Genomic DNA, 22,000 nt, shown 5'->3' with positions numbered 1-22,000 from the left:
ATTGTGTTATTGTTTCTTTATAAAGACATTAACAGAATGGAAACCACTGGTCTTTATGACACTACTTAAAGATGGTGCTCTCCGTCTGGTAAACAGCTATTATGTCCACAATACTAAATGACTGCCACATCTGCAACCATTATCAGGGCCTCCCATAGAGTCTTCCTAAGCCCTGTTTATCCTGTGGCTGACCAGCCTGTTAGTCATGACCTATAAATGGCGCAGCAAAACACCTGTACACTATATCCGAGCTAACCAGAGATGTTGTAAAAGTCGACTGATTCAGCAGTTTACAAATACTTCACATGTGTGGAAATGAGATCTGTGATTCGGGTTCAGTCGGTGGCTTTTCTGCCAAATCAACTCTCCTGGAATAAAAGAAGTGTTAATCCAACAGAACAAAACATGTAGCTTTGTTTTCCACCTTCAGAGGAAAGTGACATGATGTTGCCAACCTGCAAATGATCATTATGGTCTTTGTAATGTGGCAATTACCGTGTTTGTGTTGACACATCAATGGTGTTCAACATGTTAAATCATTGTGAATGGAAGAAGCTGGTATGCGTGTGTGTGTGTCTACAAGATACAACATGTTGGAGAATCATACATCATGTCCATATTTACTCCACCAAATAATCAGCGCATAACCCTGATTAACCCTAACCCTAAAATGTTTTATAATAGAGCGACAGAAATAAAATGCAACCTGGGCAATCTTGCCTTAATATCAGTTTTAAATTACAAACCAGACTTCAGATTTACATGCTTGCAATTTCCAAACAGGTTTCTGAAACAGTTCACTTGAAACAATGACCGCAATGTGTTGACTGTCATGATGTTGCAGAATTTTATAGTGGCCATGCAGGTTTTGGAGGTGGTTAGAGGAATGCAGACAGGACTGGTGATAACAGAGATATACTGGGATTGGGGACTAGACCATTGTCACTTCACTTTTAAGGTGACAGAATACAGACAATAATTTCAGATCAGCATGATAAAGGAGTTCTCGGTCCAACGTTGAGTTGAATCTTAAAGCGTAACTTTCTCTGTGGGATTCCTGACCTGTGGTGAAAGTCTACCTGCTCATTAAAGCCTCACTCTCTCTGTCTTACCTGTCTGCTGTTCAGTCATCCTCCCTCCCCACCCATTCATTCTCAATCCTTCCACTTGTCTCCTCCCTCATGGCTGGGTCATATATAATGGTGATGCCACAGGGATTTCACTTCTCCTCAGGGACATTTCATTGGTGTTTTTCCAAATTTTGACTTGAGTGTTATGACTGAGGATCACCAGAAGTTGAGGAGCGGCGCTTTTATTGTTTAAGGGTGAGATTGAGACATTTTCTTCTTCTTTTTTCTTAATTTGTTAATTTGTATTTTAGTTTAGTAGCAACACATTAAAATAGTAACCAAAATAAGGCATGTTCACGGCCTAAAAGATGCAAGTTACTGGCTCTGCGCTTTATTTTATTTTAAGGGTTTTCTTGATTCACCACTTTTGATTCTCTTTCTGTGGCTTGTTAACAAGGACCTTACCTCTTTATTTGTCTTCCAGTCGAACATCAGGTGTCAATGTCTCCGTCTCTGGCCAGATCTGCTCCAAGCGAGCTCAACCATTGGTGGAGCCAGCTGAGGTTTCGCCTTCAGAACAAGAAAGGATGGAACGAGATGTTGGACGAGACGTTTTTGCTCTACACCAAACAGTAATGTTTTCCACTGATATCTAAATTATTACATACATATGTAAAGCCTAACCTGTTTAAATATATCACATGTGTTTTTCTTTTGTCCTTCCTCTCTCAGCATAAATGACATTCCTCTCTTCTACGCGGCTAAAAAGAACAGTGTTGGTTGTATCAAGAAACTGCTCAGTTGTGCATCCACTAATATCTTTGAAAGAGGTAAGATCCTTCGCTGTGAACTATGAATTTAAACGTCACTTGTTATTGGAGTACAGTGAAGTGTTGAGATTGGTAATCTGTGAAATTGTAATCCTGTCACTCAGGTTCTCTCGGTGAGACAGCACTTCATGTCGCGGTCATGAATGATAACCTGGAAGCTGCTGTGGCTCTGATGGACGGAGCTCCTGAACTCATCAACGAGCCCATGACCTCCGATCTCTTCCAAGGTTGGCGTACAAGAACTCATAAAGACACACAAACAAGCAGCCGTCACACACACCTTACAGTTTAAATCTTATTGGACACAGTCACAGTTTTTAGCTTTGAGGGCATTTTAAAATAAAGAATCATCTGATATGAATAGTTGTATTTAAGATTTATTTAAGAGTAGGTTGACCTGAAAAAAATCAATTTGTAAAATGCATTTTTTGGCACCCAAACATATTTGATGCACACGTTTGGACAAATAAGACAACAACAACAACAATACCAATAAAAATAATAATCCTAACCCTTAACTACATTTATTTAACAGCTATAGTAATTTCAGTATTTCTGAACTACTTAAAATTTGATATTTTATGTAAATGAAATATTTAAATACTTTTTACTTTAAGTAGATTTTGTCACCAACATTGCATTTTCACATATTGTGGAGTACTTAAATGATTTGAATACTTTTTCCATCACCAGTTACAGGTTAATTATTCTGAGAAGGAACTGGACTATTAACATTGAAACACACAGATCGGTTTAATACAGTCTCATTTAAACAACAGGTGAAACAGGTCAAATTAAAATCTGTTAACTTACTGATGTATACTTTTCTCTCCACTCCGTCTCAGGCGTTACTCCTCTCCACATCGCTGTGGTGAATCAGAACATAAATCTGGTTCATCATCTGATTAGTCGTGGTGGCGATGTGGCTACGCCTCGGGTCACCGGTCTGTACTTCAGGAAGAGGATAGGAGGACTCATATACTATGGTATGTCACTATGCTTACTGTCAGCAAGAGAGATTATAGAGTATTTGTAACGTTTCAACAGCTTATTAGTTCAGATTCAACAACCTGATATTACATCCATTTGGTTATGTTTAGGAACAAAAATATCTTGGTTAAGGTGTGTTAATGATTTGTCATTTGATTAAAAGACAAGGTGAAAGAGTACACATGTTACAAATACTCTATAAACTATCTGTAGAATGACTATCTGAATGAACCCTAATGGATGTATGCATAGTGCTGGACCAAAGCATTTACCAAATTAATGTAATTTAACACAAATCAAATTATGTTTTTAAAAATGTACATTTGGTGAACAGGTGAGCACATCCTGTCTTTTGCTGCATGTGCTGGAAATGAGGACATTATCTCCATGGTTATCGACGCAGGGGCCAGCACCAGGGTCCAAGATTACCGTGGTATGAAACACTTCTTCATGTAGTACAGTTAGAAAAGAGCACAGTGTTATTTAATATCTGTGTAACAGTTTGCTATTGTTAATATTAATGCCCTCCTGTCTCTTGTCTACACGCTCCCACACTTCCCTCCCTTGTTTCCTCTCTAGGTAACACAGTGCTTCACATTTTGGTTCTGCAGCCCAACAAAACGATTGCGTGCCAGGCCATTGACCTGATTATGGCACGCGATGCAGAGCTGGACCAGTCAGTGCCTCTCGACATGGTGCCCAACTACCGAGGCCTTACACCTTTTAAACTGGCTGCCAAAGAGGGAAACATTGTGGTGAGGAGGGGGAGGGGGTCTCACAGGGTGAAAACCCAACCATGAAATATGGAGCAGATTATTCCACTAATCCTATCCTCACCGCTGTGATTCCCTCTGGCTCTCTCAGGCATTTCAGCACTTGGTAAATAAAAGGCGTTTAGTCCAGTGGAGTCTGGGCCCTCTGACCTCTAACCTGTATGACCTGACGGAGATCGATTCATGGGCTGACAACATGTCAGTGCTGGAGCTCATCGTAGGCAGCCACCAGAGAGAGGTACGATAAAAGATATACAGTATTTTGATCACAGACTATTTGGTCGGATGTTGAATAATTTATTTTTTTTGTCCTCCAGGCGAGAGGGATCCTGGAAGTGACCCCTGTGAGGCAGCTGGTTAGTCTGAAGTGGAACCTGTATGGGAAACATTACTTCAGGTAAAAATGTTGTTAGTGTAACATCAAATATTTAAACTGTAGACATGTCCAGCCTTGTTTAACTGTGTTGTTTTTTGTTCTCTTGGGTCAGGCTGCTGCTGTTACTGTACCTCCTGTACATCGGGACCTTCACACTGTGTTGTGCATATCGCCCTCTAAAGGACGCTCCAGAGAACTACACAAAGTCAGACATGGACAAAACCATCCGGGTCCAGAAATCACTCAATGTGTGTTTGAGTATAAATACATAACTGTGATATTTCAGTTTGATACACAACATAAAACTATGATATATCATAATAATCATTTACTTATTTATGTTTAACAATTGAAACATAATAATTTAAATATTTAGGAACATAAACAGTGATGATGGAAGATAACTAAGATAAGATAAACAGAATAAATAAGAACTAAATTAAAAGCTAAGTACATTTACTTAAGCTTACTATTGTAGGATGTAGTGGGGTGCAGATTGAAACCTGCTAAATACCCCTCGCCTCACCCTCCCCTCTTGTCCACTCTGGGCTACTGTAGAAACTTTATCTGTATATATAAAGGCTCATCTGTATATATTAAGGTGATAACAATACAATGATTCTTATAATCAGGTGATTATACACTAATAAAAACATACTTCTAAGTATTATATTCTGTTTCTGCCCAGTTCTGCTGTAGATGCCCTTAAATCTTACAAACTGGACCTTTAAATACATATCCCATCCTAGTGATGATGCAAAACCAACAAATATAATTATAATGCTATATTAAAAACAAATACTATGCTATAAACTCAACTATAAATTAACTATAAACTACACTATACTATAAATAAATATGATTCACTTCAAATAAACTAGCTCATAGTGGGGGCCTGTGTAAATGTCAAACTGTGCACCTGCATATGACACACAGTCTAATAATAATCTACTTTTAATATTAATACATCTTTATTTCCTCTCTCTGTGCCTTAGGAGAGTTATGTGACACATGAGGATAACCTGCGGCTGGCGGGCGAGATCATCAGTGTCCTGGGAGCGTTAGTCATCCTGTTGCTGGAGGTGAATTTATGAAACATGCTTCATCTTCTTACATTCTGTACATACACTGTATGTCACTGTCACGTCCTCCTGTATTCCTGACAGATCCCTGATATACTGAGAGTGGGGGCAAAGCGCTATTTTGGCCAGACAGCACTTGGAGGCCCGTTCCATGTTATCCTGTACGTATAAACACGTCCAAACAGTAAAATCAGGCACTCTGGTGTGAAATATCTTTTAACCTTTCTGCTGTTGTTTTCACCAGTATCGGCTACGCCTGCCTGGTGGTGCTGCTGTGTGTGTTCAGAGCCTGCGAGGTGCAGGGAGAGGCTGTGGTGATGGCAGTGTGTTTAGTTCTCGGCTGGTGCAACGTCATGTTCTTCGCCCGAGGTTTTGAAATGCTCGGACCTTATGTCATCATGATACAGAAGGTAGGAGTCAGCTCAGCCTGGACTCAGACACTCAGTGGTGCATGCTATAGGAGTTCATGAGTCATGTGGAAACAGTTTGTTCCACACACACACCTGTACAGAAATGTTTTTGACGCAGATGTATTCAGTTGTTGTTTTGGTTTTTGAGGTTCACCTATTCGTGTTTGCAGACTGACCTACCATGTGTCTCATTTCCCCCTAGATTATATTTGGAGACCTGACAAAGTTTATGTGGCTGAGTTTCATTGTGCTCATTGGTTTTTCCACCTGTGAGTATATTCTGGGCGACATGTACAAACAAATCTGTAACCCTTGCAAAGCTTGTAAGATAAGACGTTATAGACTCCTCACATCATGTCTCTGTAAATATTCTTCTTATTCAGCCCTGTGGATGGTGTATATGACCCAGGAGCCGGAGTCCGTTCCTGCATATCGCTCCTTCCCCATCACCCTCTTCTCCCAGTTTGAGCTCAGCGTGGGCCTCATAGATCTGCCAGTGGACCACACCATCGCTACACCCCCGATCGTCCACGTTCTGCACTGCGCCTTCTCTGTGGTCTCCTACATCCTTCTGCTAAATCTTCTCATAGCCATGATGAGCGACACACACTGGAGGGTCGCCCAGGAGAGAGACGAGCTGTGGAGGACTCAGGTAACACACACAGATATGGATATACGAAACACACATAAATGCACAGGAACACCATCATGGTTACAGCTATAATGATGTCGTACAGGTGGTGGCTACAACTTTGATGCTGGAGAGGAGGCTGCCACGATGCCTGTGGCCTCGACTAGGAGTGTGTGGGCTCAACTATGGTCTGAGGGAGCGCTGGTATCTCAGGTAAGACGATACAGCATTATGCAGAAATTTGTATTTTTGCAATACCAGTTCTCTCGCCAACAACTAAAAGTTTTCCTCTTGTCTGGTGGCCTCTTGCTCAGTCACTCCCTCCTTTGCTCGCCTTACCTCCTCTGTCATCCTCTTTGCTCTCTTCACCTCTGCCATGTTCTGCCTCTAACACTCCCCAGGTGCTATGAGCTCAGAGTCCAGGCAGCCCGGCTAATAAGCTGTGCTAACATTATCTAAAAGCAGCTATAGTAACATTAGTTTACTTGACTGCCAGAGCTGATCGAGCCCATTCTAGACAATGCTTGTTCCGTGGCATGAGGGGACCATAGCAGCATCGATGATGTCACAGAGCCATGGGGAATCAAGGCGTTACTATCTATCTCTTTAAATCACAGGAACAGTGCAAGAACAGTCGTCTGGGGCACAGAGTAGTAATGGCAAAGGCACCATTCACCTGCTTAAGTCAATGTAGCATCAAAATGATTTAAAATGTGGCATATTATCATATATTATCATATTATTTATCAAGACATTGTGGGTGTAGTGTGATTCGATTTGTTTCACAATGGCCTGCCAATATAATCAAGCAAACCAATCATCATAAAACTTTGATTTGATTCCTGATTAGTACACAGAAATTCATGACCTCAGCATTTTCAAAGCTAAATCCCGCCCACTTCAAAATCAAAAAAGAGCATAAAACGTTCCAGAAATCTCTGTGAAAAGTTTGAAATTTGTTAGATTTGTTAAAATAAAGTATCCATTTAGGACCCCATCAGTCGTCATAAGATAATTAAAAAAAAGATATCCAGGGCCTCTAATAAACACCAAAAATACCTGCAAATAGCAAAATAACAGAGCTTGTATCTGGATATTATATATAACAGTGACAGATCAGCAGTTAAAACTTTTTTTAGGCTTACTATTTTTGTTGAAAATAATCATACAGGAAGGAAGTTTGTCCACTGGCCACAACCTAAAGTCTTTAATGCAGTCCAGCCACAAGTCATGTTGTGCTGTGAGTAAGAGGCACAACTCTCACTCTCGCATCTTGAGATATTATTATCACGTCTCCACCTACACCACCTACATTCTTCAACAGATTTACCCATGCTATGTCATAGATTAGTTTACTTCTGATGTCAACTAACTAACTCGATCTGTGAAAAACATCTTCTGTGGCTCTGGGGAGCTTTGTCAAGTCTCAGAAAATAAATCTGATAATGTCATTAGAAGTTATCTTGGGTTAGGCTTTCTGCATTACAAACTGAGAGTTTGAAAGATTATAAAGCAGGAAAGGTCCCACTAAAGGCGCTATCGAGCTGCATTTTAGGAAATATATGGGAGGTGTCTCTGGCGTTTGCCCCTTACTAAAATCGAGATATAAAAAGACAGGATCCTCGCCATATTTGGGCTCCTAGAGGACCATAACCGGTTTACCTCTAACCAATTAGATATTTTAGCTTTTACTTCCTTACTGGTAAGACACCATCTCCTTCTTCACTGGAAGTCGATTAAAGCTCCCTCAAGCACTCAGTGGCTCAATGACACCATGTCTTTTTAAAGCTGGAGAAGATCAGACACACAGTGAAAGGGATCTCTGATAAATTTTATAACAAGTGGCTTCCTTTTTGACATTCTTCCACTCTCTTCAATCTATGCCTCCTGATTTATGGACCCCCACCTCCATTCTCTCTTTTTCTTATCTTTATCATTATCATTATCATTATTACTATTATTATTATTTATTTATTTATTTGTCTGTTTATTTTTTCCCTTCACCTGTCTTTTGGTTTCCCTTGTACTTTTGTTAACACCCTGTAGCTTATTAAGTACTTATTCACTTATTACATACAAGAATCCTCCGTTATTATAAAATAAGAAAATTAACCTAGGAGGTTGATCGTATCTTAGTCTTCATACATAAAGATGCACAGTATTTCTATTGTATCTGTTATGGAATTTTCTATCCTTAGGCTACACATGGTCACGTGTGGGCCTTGAGGTCCTCAGCAGTATTAGTTGTTTGTCTTTGACTAGGTGCCACCATATCTCAACACTGTGGTGGCCGGGGTCATAGAGACCTATTGCTGCCTTCTTAGTCATAATAGATAACTTGTTGTTGACGTTCTGTCTGCGTAAACAGACATCTGTGTCTCCAGACTAGAATATGTTGACAATAACACCTCCAAGGGTAAAGACATTCTCTTTGACTTATTCTGGGGCGTGTTGTATTTGGGGTGTGATCTTTGGGTTTAAAGTTTATCCACCATCACGAGTTCATCAGAATGCGAGATCGACTCAAGCATTTAGGATGTACTTTGAGAGTGTCTCTAATTCTCTAATTATATATATATAAAAAGACAGGATGTCCAACTTTAAGCAATACTTAGTTGTTGAAGTGCCCCTTTAAACATCATGATGAACGTTTATGTAGCAAGAGTTTTTTTTTCTTTTAAGCATCTGTGACTACTTTTTCACTCCATCTTCATCTATGCAGGGTTGAGGACAGAAACGACCCAATGTTGCAGAAGATGCGGCGTTACATCAAAGCTTTCTCCAAGGACGATGAAAAGGAGGAAAAGACTGACACAATGAAGGGGTCAATGTCAGGAACCCCCAAGCTCAGACCTAAAAACAGAGGAGGGTTTAACAACAGGAAGTCTCTGACAGGGTGGCAGATGATTCGCCACAGCGCTTTGGGTTTGGAGATGGGTCAGGATTTTGAGCTGGAGGACGACCAGGATATTAAATATGTCTAAGAAGAGATGCTACCTGAGCCCGGAGTGAAAACTCCAGTGAAGGCCTTCCATCAATGAACAAACTCGCAAGACAAGAACTCAACTGGCTTAATCTTTCCATATAGTCAACGGTGCAATTACTCCTGCAGTATTATGCTATAGAGAAGAGTGCATTATTTTTATATTAGTATAAAAAAAAATATGTAGCAGAAATATATGCAAAGCTAAAACAAAGTGAAACATAGACATTCAACTTATTGTGTAGTTGCGTAAACATTTTTATATGAGAATAAAACAAGTGAAACAAGTGTACTGGCCTTTATTTGTGGATTATGTCAACAACAGTGTAAGTAATCATACAGTATATAAAAGAGTTATTCTGATTGATGCTTCTAAGCTGCCCAAATGCACAACTGTCATGTTAGAATACAAAGTAGCCAACACAGGGCTACATGAAAATAACCCAAAATCTGCCAAATCTACCAAAGTGCTGAATATAAAACTATAATCTGAAAGATACTTGTATGCCTTTGCTGTGTACTACTGATTGAGGCGTTGAAGTGGATATATAGATGATTTGCCATGTTATTGAGTAGTTTGATGATTTGTTGTATGATTTGCTCATCATTCTGTTAAAACAGACAGATGCTTTCACATCTGCAGCTGGCAGATGAAGTAGGTGTAGGAGTTACAGGAAGCTCTGACCCAGTTCTTCTGAATAGCGCTGTCACTGTTGATGACTGCACAATCCCCCTGCTGTGGATCTTCAGCCCAATAGCTGCAAATGAAAGAAAAGATTGTTGATTATTTGTAAATGCTGTTTTGTTTTGTTTTTTTGTCAGGTGAAGAGTGTTTAGTTTTCAGGTCATAGTTAGTGGTGGTCAGAAGTGTGTTTATAATAACATACAAACACGTCTCAACGCTACCTTAAACTTTTGACTTCCAACAATAGCACCATAAACTGAACTTTATAAACTTTGTAAAGGTAGAATTTATAGTAGTGCTGTTGCATGTTGGATTGTTCAGGTGTATGATGTATATATTTTTATTTAAAGAGTGTTAAATACATAAAAGAGCAATATCACAAAGATAAATATTTCCTAACTCATATTTCTCCCTCTCATCCAGGACACCTAAAGACTACAAACTCTAGATAAAAGGTTACTAGTTACAGCTGAGATGATTGGTCACCGTGGGTCCTCTTCCACGGAGTCCGCCATGTTGAACCACCATGTTTCTAGCCCAGAACAGACAAACTAAACACTGGCTCTAGATAAGGCTTTTGCCTTTTTTGTGTGCATTTTGTGTCCCGTTTCTGCTTAACACTAGGAAGAGGGTGAGGCAATAAAGGTTGCAATCAGAAACTATGCTGTTAGATGCAACTAAATCCTACAAACTGGTCCTTTAAGAATCACCTGGTTTGCAGCGCGGTGTTGTTGACCCAGGTCCATGCGTCGTTTGCCTTCCTCAGTCCGATCCAATACTTCATTTTCCCCTTCTGGGTCAGAAAGTCCTGGTACACAAAGAACCAATTGAAAAACAAATATACTGTTACATATCATTGTTCTGTTATTAAGAGATTAGTGTTCACATCAGGAGAGGAAGTGACATGAGATCCACCTGAATCTCCTGGCTGCTAATAACAGCCAGAGATCCTCCTCGAGTGCTGCAGTTCCTCTGGCTCTGCTCCCAGCTCAGCCTGGTGGTGGACAGGAAGAAACACGATCGGCCGAGAGTCAGCCACCCATCTGCGCACTGTTTGCACTCGCGATCTGGAAGGAGATAGGGATCAGTACAGAAAGTTTTCTAACAAGAAAAACAAAACATCCCTCTGCAAACGTGGACTAAATTACATGAGCAAACAATGAAGCAGAATTTGTCCTACAACATTTTCCTTTTTTATTTCTGGTTCTTATTCTTAGACATCTTTCTGCATGTGATCACTTAACATTTAAAAATGAGAAGGATTAAAACAAAGCAGAATCCTGGTTTGAATAAAACAACAAACATTCTCTGTTCTCTAAAAATAAACTAACTTCCTCTGAGCTCTGGCACATTTTGAAAGCAGAACCACCACTGAAGACACAGTGATCGAAAGCATGCAGTATCATTTGTTTTTCTTTTATCTAAATCTATCTTCTTCTATCTATCTTTTTTTTTTTTCCAGCTGGCATCACACTCACAGGGGGGGACGCTCTTGGAGACGTAATCCTGGCACTGGCTGTAAGAGCAAGTTGATAGAGCTTGCTTGTCTGATACAAATTTCTCATTCACGGAGCATTCTGTGGATCCATGTTGGACTGGAAAGCAAAGCAAAGTGGGAGGAGTTATGAGGGGAAAGAATAAAGCCTGCAGGCAACAGAAAAACAATCGGACATGCTTTGTATTCCCGTATCGTGTGTTGTTGTAAACAAAAATATAATAGAAGAAATGTGATTCTGACATAGATTTCTGCACAGCTGTTGAAAAATGTCAATGCTTTCATGTCCTTATTTGGTGTTACAAACATAATCCAGCCAGCCTTTGTTTGTTTTTTTACATAAATCCAGATCCATGGCTGCAGATACTCACATTTCACACCGAGGATAATGATGACCATCAGCAGGAGCAGGCAGATTATTGAGAGGACCAAACATGCAATACGGTACATGCGAAAGGTTCCCACAGTGGCACACTGAATGCCTGAGGAGAAACAACCCATAAAAAATATTTTAGTGACCACAACACAAACCACCATCAAGGCTGCAACTGCCTGCTTACATACCTTTTTCCCCCTCCAGCTCAACAGATAACTGGGATTTAGGTGACAAGCCTGCACCGGCTTCGTCTTTCTTATCCTCGCCATAACTGCGACAGAATTTGATGTACATGGAGGAAAGTGTCCTGGGATTTTTGTTATGGAGCTTGTTTACCCCTGTCCTGCTCAGTCTGCCTTTTCCTGCTGACTCACGTCTGCCTGTGTGTGCAGTGTTAAAACGCCCACCCTCCTTGTCTCATTGTCATGGCAACAAGACATTTACTGATTCATAAATTATGCACAGAGCACAGTGCTCGACTTGTCCTTCAGTTCTTTTTTTAAGCTTTTTAACTGTATCTCTCTTTGTCTCCGTGTAAGAGACAGACAGATACTGAAGGTCTGAAGACGTCGTACTTCAAAACAACAGACTCTCTTGAGGTCGTTTCAGATGAGTGTTTGTGTCAAACAGACCATAAAGTCAGCACTGATACTGATTTAAAACATTAAATATGTGATTGAAGGTCAGGATTTTGTGTGGCAACAGGTAATCAGCCTTGCTCAAGACACCTCACAAGGCATTTTTGTTGCCACTTGAACCTTAAAAAATATAAAGAAAGCATTCATCATTACACTCAAAGAATCTTAATTCTTATGAGCTATGATTATTTCATAAAAACTGAAAACTGAAAAATGATGCTGTAGCTTTAGTGCACTTCAAAACTTGACTTTTATATGTGTACCTTATGTTTATTTGTACCTTTTTCTTTGTTTAGCTTTGTTGTCCCTGTTTTTTATCTGTTCCTGTCTCCATGCAAAATGTTTTGGGATCATGTGTCAGTACTTGTAGAGCTTAAACGTAAAACTGCAGTCAGATTTCTTGCATGTGTACACATACTTCCCTATTAAATCTCATTCTGATTCATCTCTGTTAACATTAGAGGCCTGCTGTTTAAAACAGTAGCACACAGTGCTATGCTATTTCATCATATATCTGATTTATGCCTTTTATTGGTGAAATATAAGAGAACAAAAGACATAAAACAGATTGATGGATGTGTCAGCATGTACAGACATTAAAAGCGAAAGTTTATGTGAAAGAGTGCAAGATAAACTGGGTCAACAGAACCTGATAGACCCATGTTAAGACTGACTTTTTGTTATTTCCAGCCCTAACTCAACTACAGATAATATTCATATGTATAATTAATAGTATAAATCAATGTGTCAAGTGCAAGATAAACTGCGTCAACAGAACCTGATAGACCGGTCAAACATTGTGTAAATAGTTTCTTTTTTTGTATTAGTCTATTGTTTTTATGTCTGTAATCCCATCCTCGTCAGAATCATGGTGGGACTGGAGCCTGTCTCAGCTGACTTAGGGCAAGAGGCGAGGTACATCCTGGATAAGTTGCCATTGATCACAGGGCACAAAGAGACAAAGAACCATTCATACTCACATTCACACCTACGTGCAATATAGAATTACCAATTAACCGGTTAAGTGAATGTGTTTGGATTATGGGAGGGAGCTGGAATACTAGAAGAGAACCCATGCATACAAAAGAAAACATGCGAACAAAGAAAAGGAACCAGGAACCAGGAACTTTCTTGCTGTGAAGCGCCCAGTCTAATACATAATAACAATACTTTTTTATTATTATAAACATCTATCTGTGTTTAACTGTATCTCTCTTTGTCTCTGTGTAAGAGACAGACAGATACTGAAGATCTGTGCACTTCAAAACTTGACTTTGTGTCCTATGTTTATTTGTACCTTTATCTTTGTTTAGCTTTGTTGTCTCCATGCAAAATGTTTTGGGATCATGTGTCAGTACTTGTAGCAGCTTAAATGTAAAACTGCAGTCAGATTTCTTGCATGTGTACACATACTTGCCCATTAAATCTTATTCTGATTCATCTCTGTTAACATTAGAGGCCTGCTGTTTAAAACAGCAGCACATGGTGCTATGCTATTGTATCATATCTCTGATTTATGCCTTTTTCCTTCTTTTTTTTTTAATTGGTGAAATATAACAGAACAAAAGACATAAAACAGATTGACGGGTGTGTCAGCATGTACAGACATTAAAAGCAAAAGTTTGTGACAAGAGTGCAAGATAAACTGTGTCAACAGAACCTGATAGACCGGTCAACAATTATGCACATAGTTTTATTCTTTTGTTTTTATGACTGTAACCTCATTCTCATCAGAGTCATGGTGGGGCTGGAGCTAGTTAATACCCAGAAGAGAACTCATGCATACAGAAAAAACAAACAAACAAAGAAATTGAACCAGGAACAAGGAACCTTCTTGCTGCAAAATGCCCAGTCTAATACATAATAAATATACTTTATTATTATTATTATAAATTATTATTATAAATATCTATGTGTGTATACAGTATTTTGGTATGTGAATTTTATCACATTATCACATTATCACCCTGGAGTGTTTCATGAAGGTAAATACAAACAATATTAAATTGTATGTGTATTTAATTGTCGTTCAAGTCTTCTGTGATATCAAATCTGTGATATCTTGCTATGTCTTTGGCTTTTGGACTGTTGTTAGTTGCAGCCCTACTTACTACACATTTAACATAAGACAAGTATTTGTGTTCGAAAAAAAACGAGAAAACTCAAATCCAAATTTTCAACAAACATTTGTTTAAGTAGAATATGCAGAGTGTGTGTCCTATGTTTTAAGATACAGATGAAGGCCACATTATCATGACCCTGTTGGTGTTGAAATAAATGTCAAGAACAAGAAGATGTTTTTGAACAGCATGTTGTTAAAGCTAAAAATGCATATGCATACCTTTATCTCCTTCTTTTTTAAGACAGAGGAGAACATGAAAACCACAAGGGCTGATTTGAATAACAAGTACACCTTGGCAGGATTTCTACAGCCTCTAAGTACAATCAATGGATCAGCTGTTAGCATTGATTAAACAATGACTGTTTCCTTGTGTAACTGGTTTTTGCACATTTTGGCACTGGGTGATGGGTGTCACTGCAAAATGTAAGAGATAGCTGAAGAGGGGAAATTAAACCAAAGATCAGTTCCTCATATCACTGTGTCTGTTATGCGGTCTAATAAAAACAAACAAAATCTTTACCTAATTTCTTTTGGTGTGTCATAGCTTTTAAATGTAGGTACTCTTTCATCAAAACTTGGGGTAAAATCTACCCAAACATACTGAGTACAAGCTGTTAGGTCACATTTCTTAAGTAGATTCAGGTTGTTTTGGGGTTTTTTCAACAGCATTCAAGTCATAATAACTGTTAGTTGCAGACCTACTTCGTGCACATTTCGACTTTGTTTTGATGCTGTGTTGCAACTCTGCAGTCGGCTGTATAATCATTCAGTAGGATTCAGTTAAATTGTGAAAGAAAGTTAATTGGGGGGTGATTTTATGAAAGTTTACTGTAAAGTTTTATTGTTTGAAAATAATAAAAAATGAGCCCATGCGGAGATGACTTTGATGTTTTGGAAATGATTAGTTAAAAAATACAGATAATGCTCTTTGATATCCGCATTTTACAGTTCATGTAACACAAAACAATGACCCAGGTGAAACTGTTCCAAATAAACTGTTATCAAACTTTTTAAGGAAGTTGGATTCTTACACAGGAAATAAAAAGATGCTGAAGTTTGACCCAATTTTACAGCCAGCCCTTAGATAAATGTGCAGAAGTTAAACAGTAACAGATTATTACTAGCTACAGCACAGTGTTTGGCAAAATCATTTATAGTCTGGCAATCTAGCTTTAATAGCAGCTATTATATTGGTGCCTCTTAATGCGAAAGCCTTTGAAGATAAGAAGTCGGTCAGCAATTAAAATGAGTCGACAAAACTTGCTGAAGTTTGACCGACTTACAAGAGCTTTGATATGTTACAAATCGCAGACTTGTTTATGATATTTGTTCATATTAAAAATGTTTTCCAAAATACTTTATCTTATACATATAGTAACAGTGCAGAATAACAGCTCCATAATGTGATATTTAACAAGAACTTACCCATCACAATTAGCTGCCATGATGTAAATGTGTTTATAATGTTTAAATAAGACTGGAGATATGTTAATAAATGATTGATCAACTCAAGATATTCACATAGTTGCACAAAGGGTTGCCTGATACCATTGATTAATTCATAACAGAACTGTGATTTAGCTGATCCAATAACAAACTTTAACTGATAATTAATCTATGATAAATAGGAATTTTCTGCCCTTTAGTTTATGGGTTGTTTTTATTGAAGTACATTTGTTAATATTAAGTTAGATGATGGGGAACACTGACATTTTTAATGTTTGATGCTGATGGTTTATTGGTTTGGCCTACATGCAAGAAGTGCATGAAAGATACAGATGAAGGACACGTTGTTATCAGATCTTAATGTTTCACCCCAATCATCAGATGGTTTGTTATGCCTTCATTTCATGATGAGACATCTCTATTCTGAAAAGAGCAGCCTGTTCCAGCATGATTATGTTTCCACTTGCGGCAATGGATTAGATTGATTAATTTTTCATGATGGGATACTTGAGTCAAGTTCATGTTTTACTTTTAATTTGTTCTGATGTTGAAATAAATGGCGAGAGCAAGAAGATGTTTTTGAACAGCACGTTTTTGATATGTTTAAATTAAACAAAAAATGCATATGCATATCTTTGTCTCCTTTTTTTAAGACAAGGAAGAGGAAAAACATGAAGACACCTTTGAAGGATTTCAGAAACTTCTACAGCCTCTAAGTACAATCAACGGATCAGTTGTTAGTACTGATTAAAGCACAGACTGTTTCCTTGTGTAACTGGTTTTTGTGTCTATTTTAGTGCTGGTCACTGCAAAATGTAAGGGATAGCCGAAGAGGGGAGATTAACCCAAAGAGCAGTTCCTCATATCACTGTGTCAAAAATAATCTTAAATGGTCTGTTTCCAGGAACTTAGACTTTTCTGTTGGTAAAGAAAAAAAAAAAAATCTCAAATTCACATTTCACATTTGCAAGAAATGCTTCACCTAATTTCTTTTGGTGTGTCATAGCTTTTCAGTGTAGGTACTCAAAAACTTGAGGTGAAATCTACCCAAACAAGCTGAGTGCAAATTTCTACCTCAGGTTTGCTGAGTACATTTTATACAGTAGGTTGTCCAACAAACTGAAAAGCTTTATTTACTTTCTGAACATTGCAATTTTGTTTTGATGCTATGTTGCAACTATACAGCCGGCTGTAAAATCCTTCAGTTAAAATGTCAAAGAAGAAAGATGTCTGTAAGCGGACTAGTCAAATAAAGTGTTGGCAAAGTTTTTAAAGGAAGTTACGGAGAATAAAAAGATGTTGGAGTTGACCCAGCGCTCGGGTGAGGTAAAAGTCCAACTAAAAGTTAAACAGTGATAGACATCAAAGTTAAGAACACGTTTTAGTGATTTACAGTTTCGGCGTGCACTTTTTCTTGATATAAAACAGAAACATCTTTCCTTCTACTTTCTGACTTATTCGGTCATCATTCATCAGTCAGCTGGAACACTGAGTCATCCTGTAGTTTTGCTGAGGCTGCGACAACTTTGCTTCTGCTTTCTTGTTTTCTTTTTGCCTGAACCTCTTGAATACAAAAATACTGTTATCTATTTACAGCACCGTTGATAATGATGATGACATATTAGTGATCACAGTGTAGAGAAGTGAAGCCCTTGTGTGTTATTTGGCCTTAAATAAAAGAACAAAAACAAATGAAGACAGCCAGGTGTGCCTGAATGCATGGTGAAACATGATGTCTTTGTTTCACATTCAATAGAAGCTATAAGGATCCGATTTCATATAAAAAAGTACCTGATTTTGTTACATCGCATAAAGAAGGTTGTGTATAGATGTCCTCGGATGGGCGTTGGAGTTTAGAGTATGGAAATGGATCTGCATCCTTCAGCACTACACAGAAATACAGACATGTTTTAGATATGAGCATCTCAAGTTTGTGTTCAAATATCAAATAAAATTAAATGCAATAAAAAAACAATTCTCTTACTATCAGCACAAACATGTTGTGCATACTGTATATACTGTAATATCTACTACCTCATGAACCATATTTATTTTACTATCCTTTGCACAATCACAGCTTCTTTAATATTTATATACACTGTTGCCCATAAAGTTGGACCTCTTCTCATTGCTCAATCTCTTCCAAACTTATCACAGGGATAAATTAAACCACAATATAAAACAATATAAAGTGTATAAATAGGAATAAAAAGAGGATCAGAAGAGAGATGTGTCTGAAAACAAAATTATTCCAACTTTATGGGAAAAAGTATATATAGATATTTATACATTACACATTTTATATATACAGTTTGTGGTTACGTTTATGTTTACCTGTCAAGCTCCTTGTTTTTTTAACTGTACTTGTCTATATTGTGTATATCTGTGCATGTGCATTAAGAACAAAACTGTCAAAGATTAAAAATATGTGTGCACATAAACCTGGCCAATGAAAGTTATTTTGATTCTGATCTTTGTTTATTAAAAAAATAAAAATTCAAACACAAAATATGTTCTGTAATAATTTTTCCTAATTTAAAAATATTTTTTTATTTACCTGCAGGTTGTTCATCCAGCATTGGTTCCACATCACGCTGTTTCTTCGCACCCTCTGTGGTGATTGCTTGCATCTCCATGGCTCTTCTCTTCTGTTCTCTGACTTTCGTTTTTCCTGGTAAGTCTTTCAGAGCCGTCTAGTCAACTGACCCATGTTACGTAACCTTTTGTCATGCACACACACTAACATAGCCGAAACGCCAATTACAAAAATAATACGTGAACCAAGTGACTCATGTATTCGGTAAATATGGAATACTTCCTCATTGAAGATTTTCCTTCCGATAAATAAAATGTGAGGTGGAGAGTGTGCAAGTGGCTTTAGGGGAAGGCGGTTGTGTGTATTTTTCTAAGCATTATACTATATTATGAGGGAAAAGGTCATAAATATTTTAATTTCTGTCTTTTTTTGACAGGTGTTACATATAGAGACTCGCACAGACTGATAAATTCATAAAAAAGGAATGAATCAGAAATGTATGCTTTTTTTCGATTTTGCTTTATTTTCCACAAAAGTTTATGGTATTAATTTACAAAAAAAAAAGAAAATACTATTTGCATTAAATACAGATGACTGAGAAAGGTAACGAGAGCTCCCTCCACAAAATAACTTTCTGTTGCAATGCTTTTCTTTCTTTATCTCCTTCCTCATTCTTCTTTCACTAAACAAGGGATAAAGATAACTTAAAGACTAAAAATGCGTCACGCTCACCCCAAATACTGACAAATGTAAAACCTACCCGACCCCTGTGCTTTGTGCGAAGCCTTTCTTTCACCATGCACTGTAGTTACTTAACAAAACTAACAGAAAGAATAATAGTGGTGTGAAGCATTACAAAACAACTTTAATTGTTTGTTCCTCAGACAGTTTCACTGTATCTACTCTCATTCTCACTCTCTGTCTCACTCTCGCTCTCTTTCTCCGTGTCTCTTTCTCTTCTCTTTTGTCCTCCCTCAGGCGCCGTACACACTCTCATTACTGTAGGTCATGTACAGAAACAGATCCTCTTCGTGGTGCTCCTGGAACACATCAAAGCAGAGAGTAACGCATAATTCAGCATGACAAGCGTACTTAAGAATGCGCACATGGACACGTCCACAGAAATACTGTTTGAACATGAACACACTGCAGATCTGTCTGCCTCATTTGATTACTTGGGGACTACGAAGCCTTTGAAAATGTAAATAAATGCCAGTTTTATATCATTTTACATTTCTTTTACCTGATTTTTGAGCAGGCTGGACTCATTGATTTTTATATGACTGTTCTTTTTTTAGTTAATAATGTTTTTCATTAACTAAAACGCTAAGTAGGACTAAAAGCGTTCATGTTTTCTGTCTATTGAGTTTTGATTTCTCTATGAACCCTAAATAAGAGGGACATACATTGTGTGTTATTACATTATGTAACATAGAGTAGCGGTAAATGCCGACCTCTTGTGGCCAAAATGAGTATTACAACAACAAACAACACTTTTACGCTTGCCTCTCATGGCATCTGCAGTCTAGCATGGTCTGACATTATTGGTGTGTTGTGTCACAGGGGAAGGGTAGAAAATGTTTGTGTGTAAGCTGAAACTTTGCCTTTATGTATCAATGTGTGTTTGTGTGTGAGAGTGTGTGTGTGTGTGTGTTGGGGAGGGTCCTCATGTGAACATGTGTGTGGAGGGGTGGATTTACCTCATATACAGCAGAGAGAGGGGAGCTGGATGGGGGAAGGGAGTTGTTGACGAAGAAGAAGAGTGCCTCCTCAGGTCTCAAAGACACACGCTGGCGAATCAGGAAGCACAACTGGCCCACTAAAAAAGGAAGGAGAGAGAGAGCAAGGGAGACGGTCAGTGCGGCTCAAACTCAGTACTTCCATTTCACAGGAAGAGAAAGAAATCAAGCAACTGTGTGATCAGACATGACCAGTCTCAAACCAGTCAGCTGAATCAATTTTCAGTAAGCATGCCATGACGCAATGAAACATATTAAATACGCATGTGATTCTCCTGCTATGACATGTCAAATAACTGCTGCGGGAAACAGCAGGCGCGTAAACAAGTTGGGCACGTTAGTCACCCTTAATCTGCCGTCTGAATGACAGACTGAATAAATAGGTCTCGTCCAAGTCACAGGTGGCATGTGTGACTGATAAATTCATCAGAGTATATTAGGTAACGGGAGATGTATTGATATCCGTGTATACGTGACCCGGTAGGTAACAAAGAATTGTAGGACAGAAATGCCAAAGTTTGTTTGTGGTCATTTAGAAACAGTCTCTCTATTACATAGTTTGTCCACCAGAGAGTGCTGACAACTAGAAAATCTTATTTTATTCACAGGTCATGCAAAAACAACATTTAAGGCTCTAGATCCAGATCATGATTGACTGTATATGTTATGCATTTACGTTTAAAAAAAAAAATCACAAATCAGCCAATGTATCATTAGCTAATTTTTAACTTAAATATAAGTATCAGTCTCACAAATTAATCAGTTGGGCTACAATAATCATCAGTAATACCGTGGGTGATCTTTTCTTTACATTTTGAGAGACCAACAGTGTCTTGCAATGTTTAAATCTGTGAGATTCAACAAGCTAGTGAGATTGCTAGATGTGAGAGTTACTTGAAAGGATAAAACTGAGCTTAGTGCTAGTTTATTTTACCTGTTAAATCTGAGGGCACTAGGTATTTCTTCTTGTCCAGGTCAGGAGCACGTGACCTCTGGGCCCTCTCCACAATGATCTGGTTAAAAAGACAGTCAGAGATAAGTGTTTATGTAAACTACAACAAATGTAATCACAGTTAAAATAAGTTGAAGAAACTGATCTTTAAATAAAAAGGTCTGGATGTGATTATCATACAGTCACCAACAGTAGATGATATTAAAAAATGAAAACAGTTGTCATACTCACCGGTATTTTGTCAGGATGCTTGGCCCGAACTCTCTCCCCCTCTGCTCTCCTCACCTCTAGTGGTACTGAGCGCTGGTACTGACTGCCCATCTGAAACAAACAAACAAACAACACCAGGGAACATGAAGTCCCTCACAATAGCATTATTTACCAGGCAGACAAAGAAGAAAGAGCACTGGCTGACTTCACCAACCAGTGCATCCAGTCAACAAGCGATATAGACCGACTGAAGAGCACATCATTGTTTACTGCACGATGAAATGCAGCTATGTTTTAATCAAGTGTTTGTAGTATTGTATCACAATTTACAAGTCTGTCAAATGGGAGAGATTTTGCATTATTGTTTATACCAAAATATATGTATTATATCTATTTGATAGATCTATTTTTCACTATTAGTGCTTTAAATGCTCAAGGATTCATCAATTATCCTCAGTGTAATGAAATACTTATTTACCTTCTTTTCATTGCCATTTTTTTTAACTAACACACATCTTTTGGACAACTACATTTTGATAACTTGCACATTTTACATATTCTGCATACTAAATACTGAACTTTTTTTGCACATCACCTGGTGAATACTTTGCACATTCCTGCACAAATATATTTTAGTACATCTTTTTTTAATTTAA

General features: G+C 38.1%; 3 protein-coding genes across 4 annotated transcripts in view; 1 reads left to right on the top strand and 2 right to left on the bottom strand.

Annotated features, from left to right (window-relative positions):
* Positions 1-1,247: 1,247 nt before the first annotated feature.
* Positions 1,248-9,342, top strand: trpv6 (transient receptor potential cation channel, subfamily V, member 6). The gene is made up of 17 exons (XM_010743447.3): positions 1,248-1,325; positions 1,555-1,702; positions 1,803-1,900; positions 2,005-2,127; positions 2,746-2,886; positions 3,225-3,323; positions 3,470-3,645; positions 3,755-3,901; positions 3,981-4,060; positions 4,152-4,287; positions 5,035-5,121; positions 5,206-5,282; positions 5,366-5,531; positions 5,734-5,800; positions 5,915-6,183; positions 6,269-6,375; positions 8,885-9,342. Exons 2-17 carry the CDS (start codon positions 1,572-1,574, stop codon positions 9,144-9,146), a joined length of 2,166 nt encoding a protein of 721 aa, XP_010741749.1. The 5' UTR covers positions 1,248-1,325; positions 1,555-1,571; the 3' UTR covers positions 9,147-9,342.
* An 87-nt stretch (positions 9,343-9,429) lies between these two features.
* On the bottom strand, positions 9,430-18,612 carry si:dkey-26c10.5 (C-type lectin domain family 4 member E). 2 transcript variants are annotated; one of them, XM_010743444.3, is made up of 7 exons: positions 18,465-18,612; positions 17,699-17,794; positions 11,697-11,807; positions 11,309-11,425; positions 10,746-10,897; positions 10,541-10,638; positions 9,430-9,903 (listed from the first exon to the last, which is right to left on the bottom strand). In XM_010743444.3, exons 1-7 carry the CDS (start codon positions 18,541-18,543, stop codon positions 9,777-9,779), a joined length of 780 nt encoding a protein of 259 aa, XP_010741746.3. In that variant the 5' UTR covers positions 18,544-18,612; the 3' UTR covers positions 9,430-9,776. The 2 variants fall into 2 exon arrangements, with proteins under 2 accessions (XP_010741746.3, XP_010741747.3); XM_010743445.3 differs by lacking the exons at positions 17,699-17,794; positions 18,465-18,612 and adding an exon at positions 11,890-12,091.
* A 331-nt stretch (positions 18,613-18,943) lies between these two features.
* The window catches only part of zgc:92606 (gamma-aminobutyric acid receptor-associated protein-like 1), a 3,997-nt gene continuing 940 nt past the window's right edge, over positions 18,944-22,000 (bottom strand). Inside the window, exons 2-5 of the mRNA XM_019265357.2 lie at positions 21,366-21,455; positions 21,117-21,195; positions 20,144-20,262; positions 18,944-19,483 (exon numbers count right to left, since the gene is read on the bottom strand). Coding sequence (XP_019120902.1) covers positions 19,418-19,483; positions 20,144-20,262; positions 21,117-21,195; positions 21,366-21,455 — 354 coding nt within the window. The 3' untranslated portion in view covers positions 18,944-19,417. The remainder of the gene's footprint in view (positions 19,484-20,143; positions 20,263-21,116; positions 21,196-21,365; positions 21,456-22,000) is intronic.

The sequence above is a fragment of the Larimichthys crocea genome, chromosome XIII (genome assembly GCF_000972845.2).
Source record: "Larimichthys crocea isolate SSNF chromosome XIII, L_crocea_2.0, whole genome shotgun sequence".
NCBI lineage: Eukaryota > Metazoa > Chordata > Actinopteri > Sciaenidae > Larimichthys > Larimichthys crocea.
Note: the sequence above shows the minus strand (reverse complement) of the source record. Positions and strands in the feature narration are given on the sequence as shown.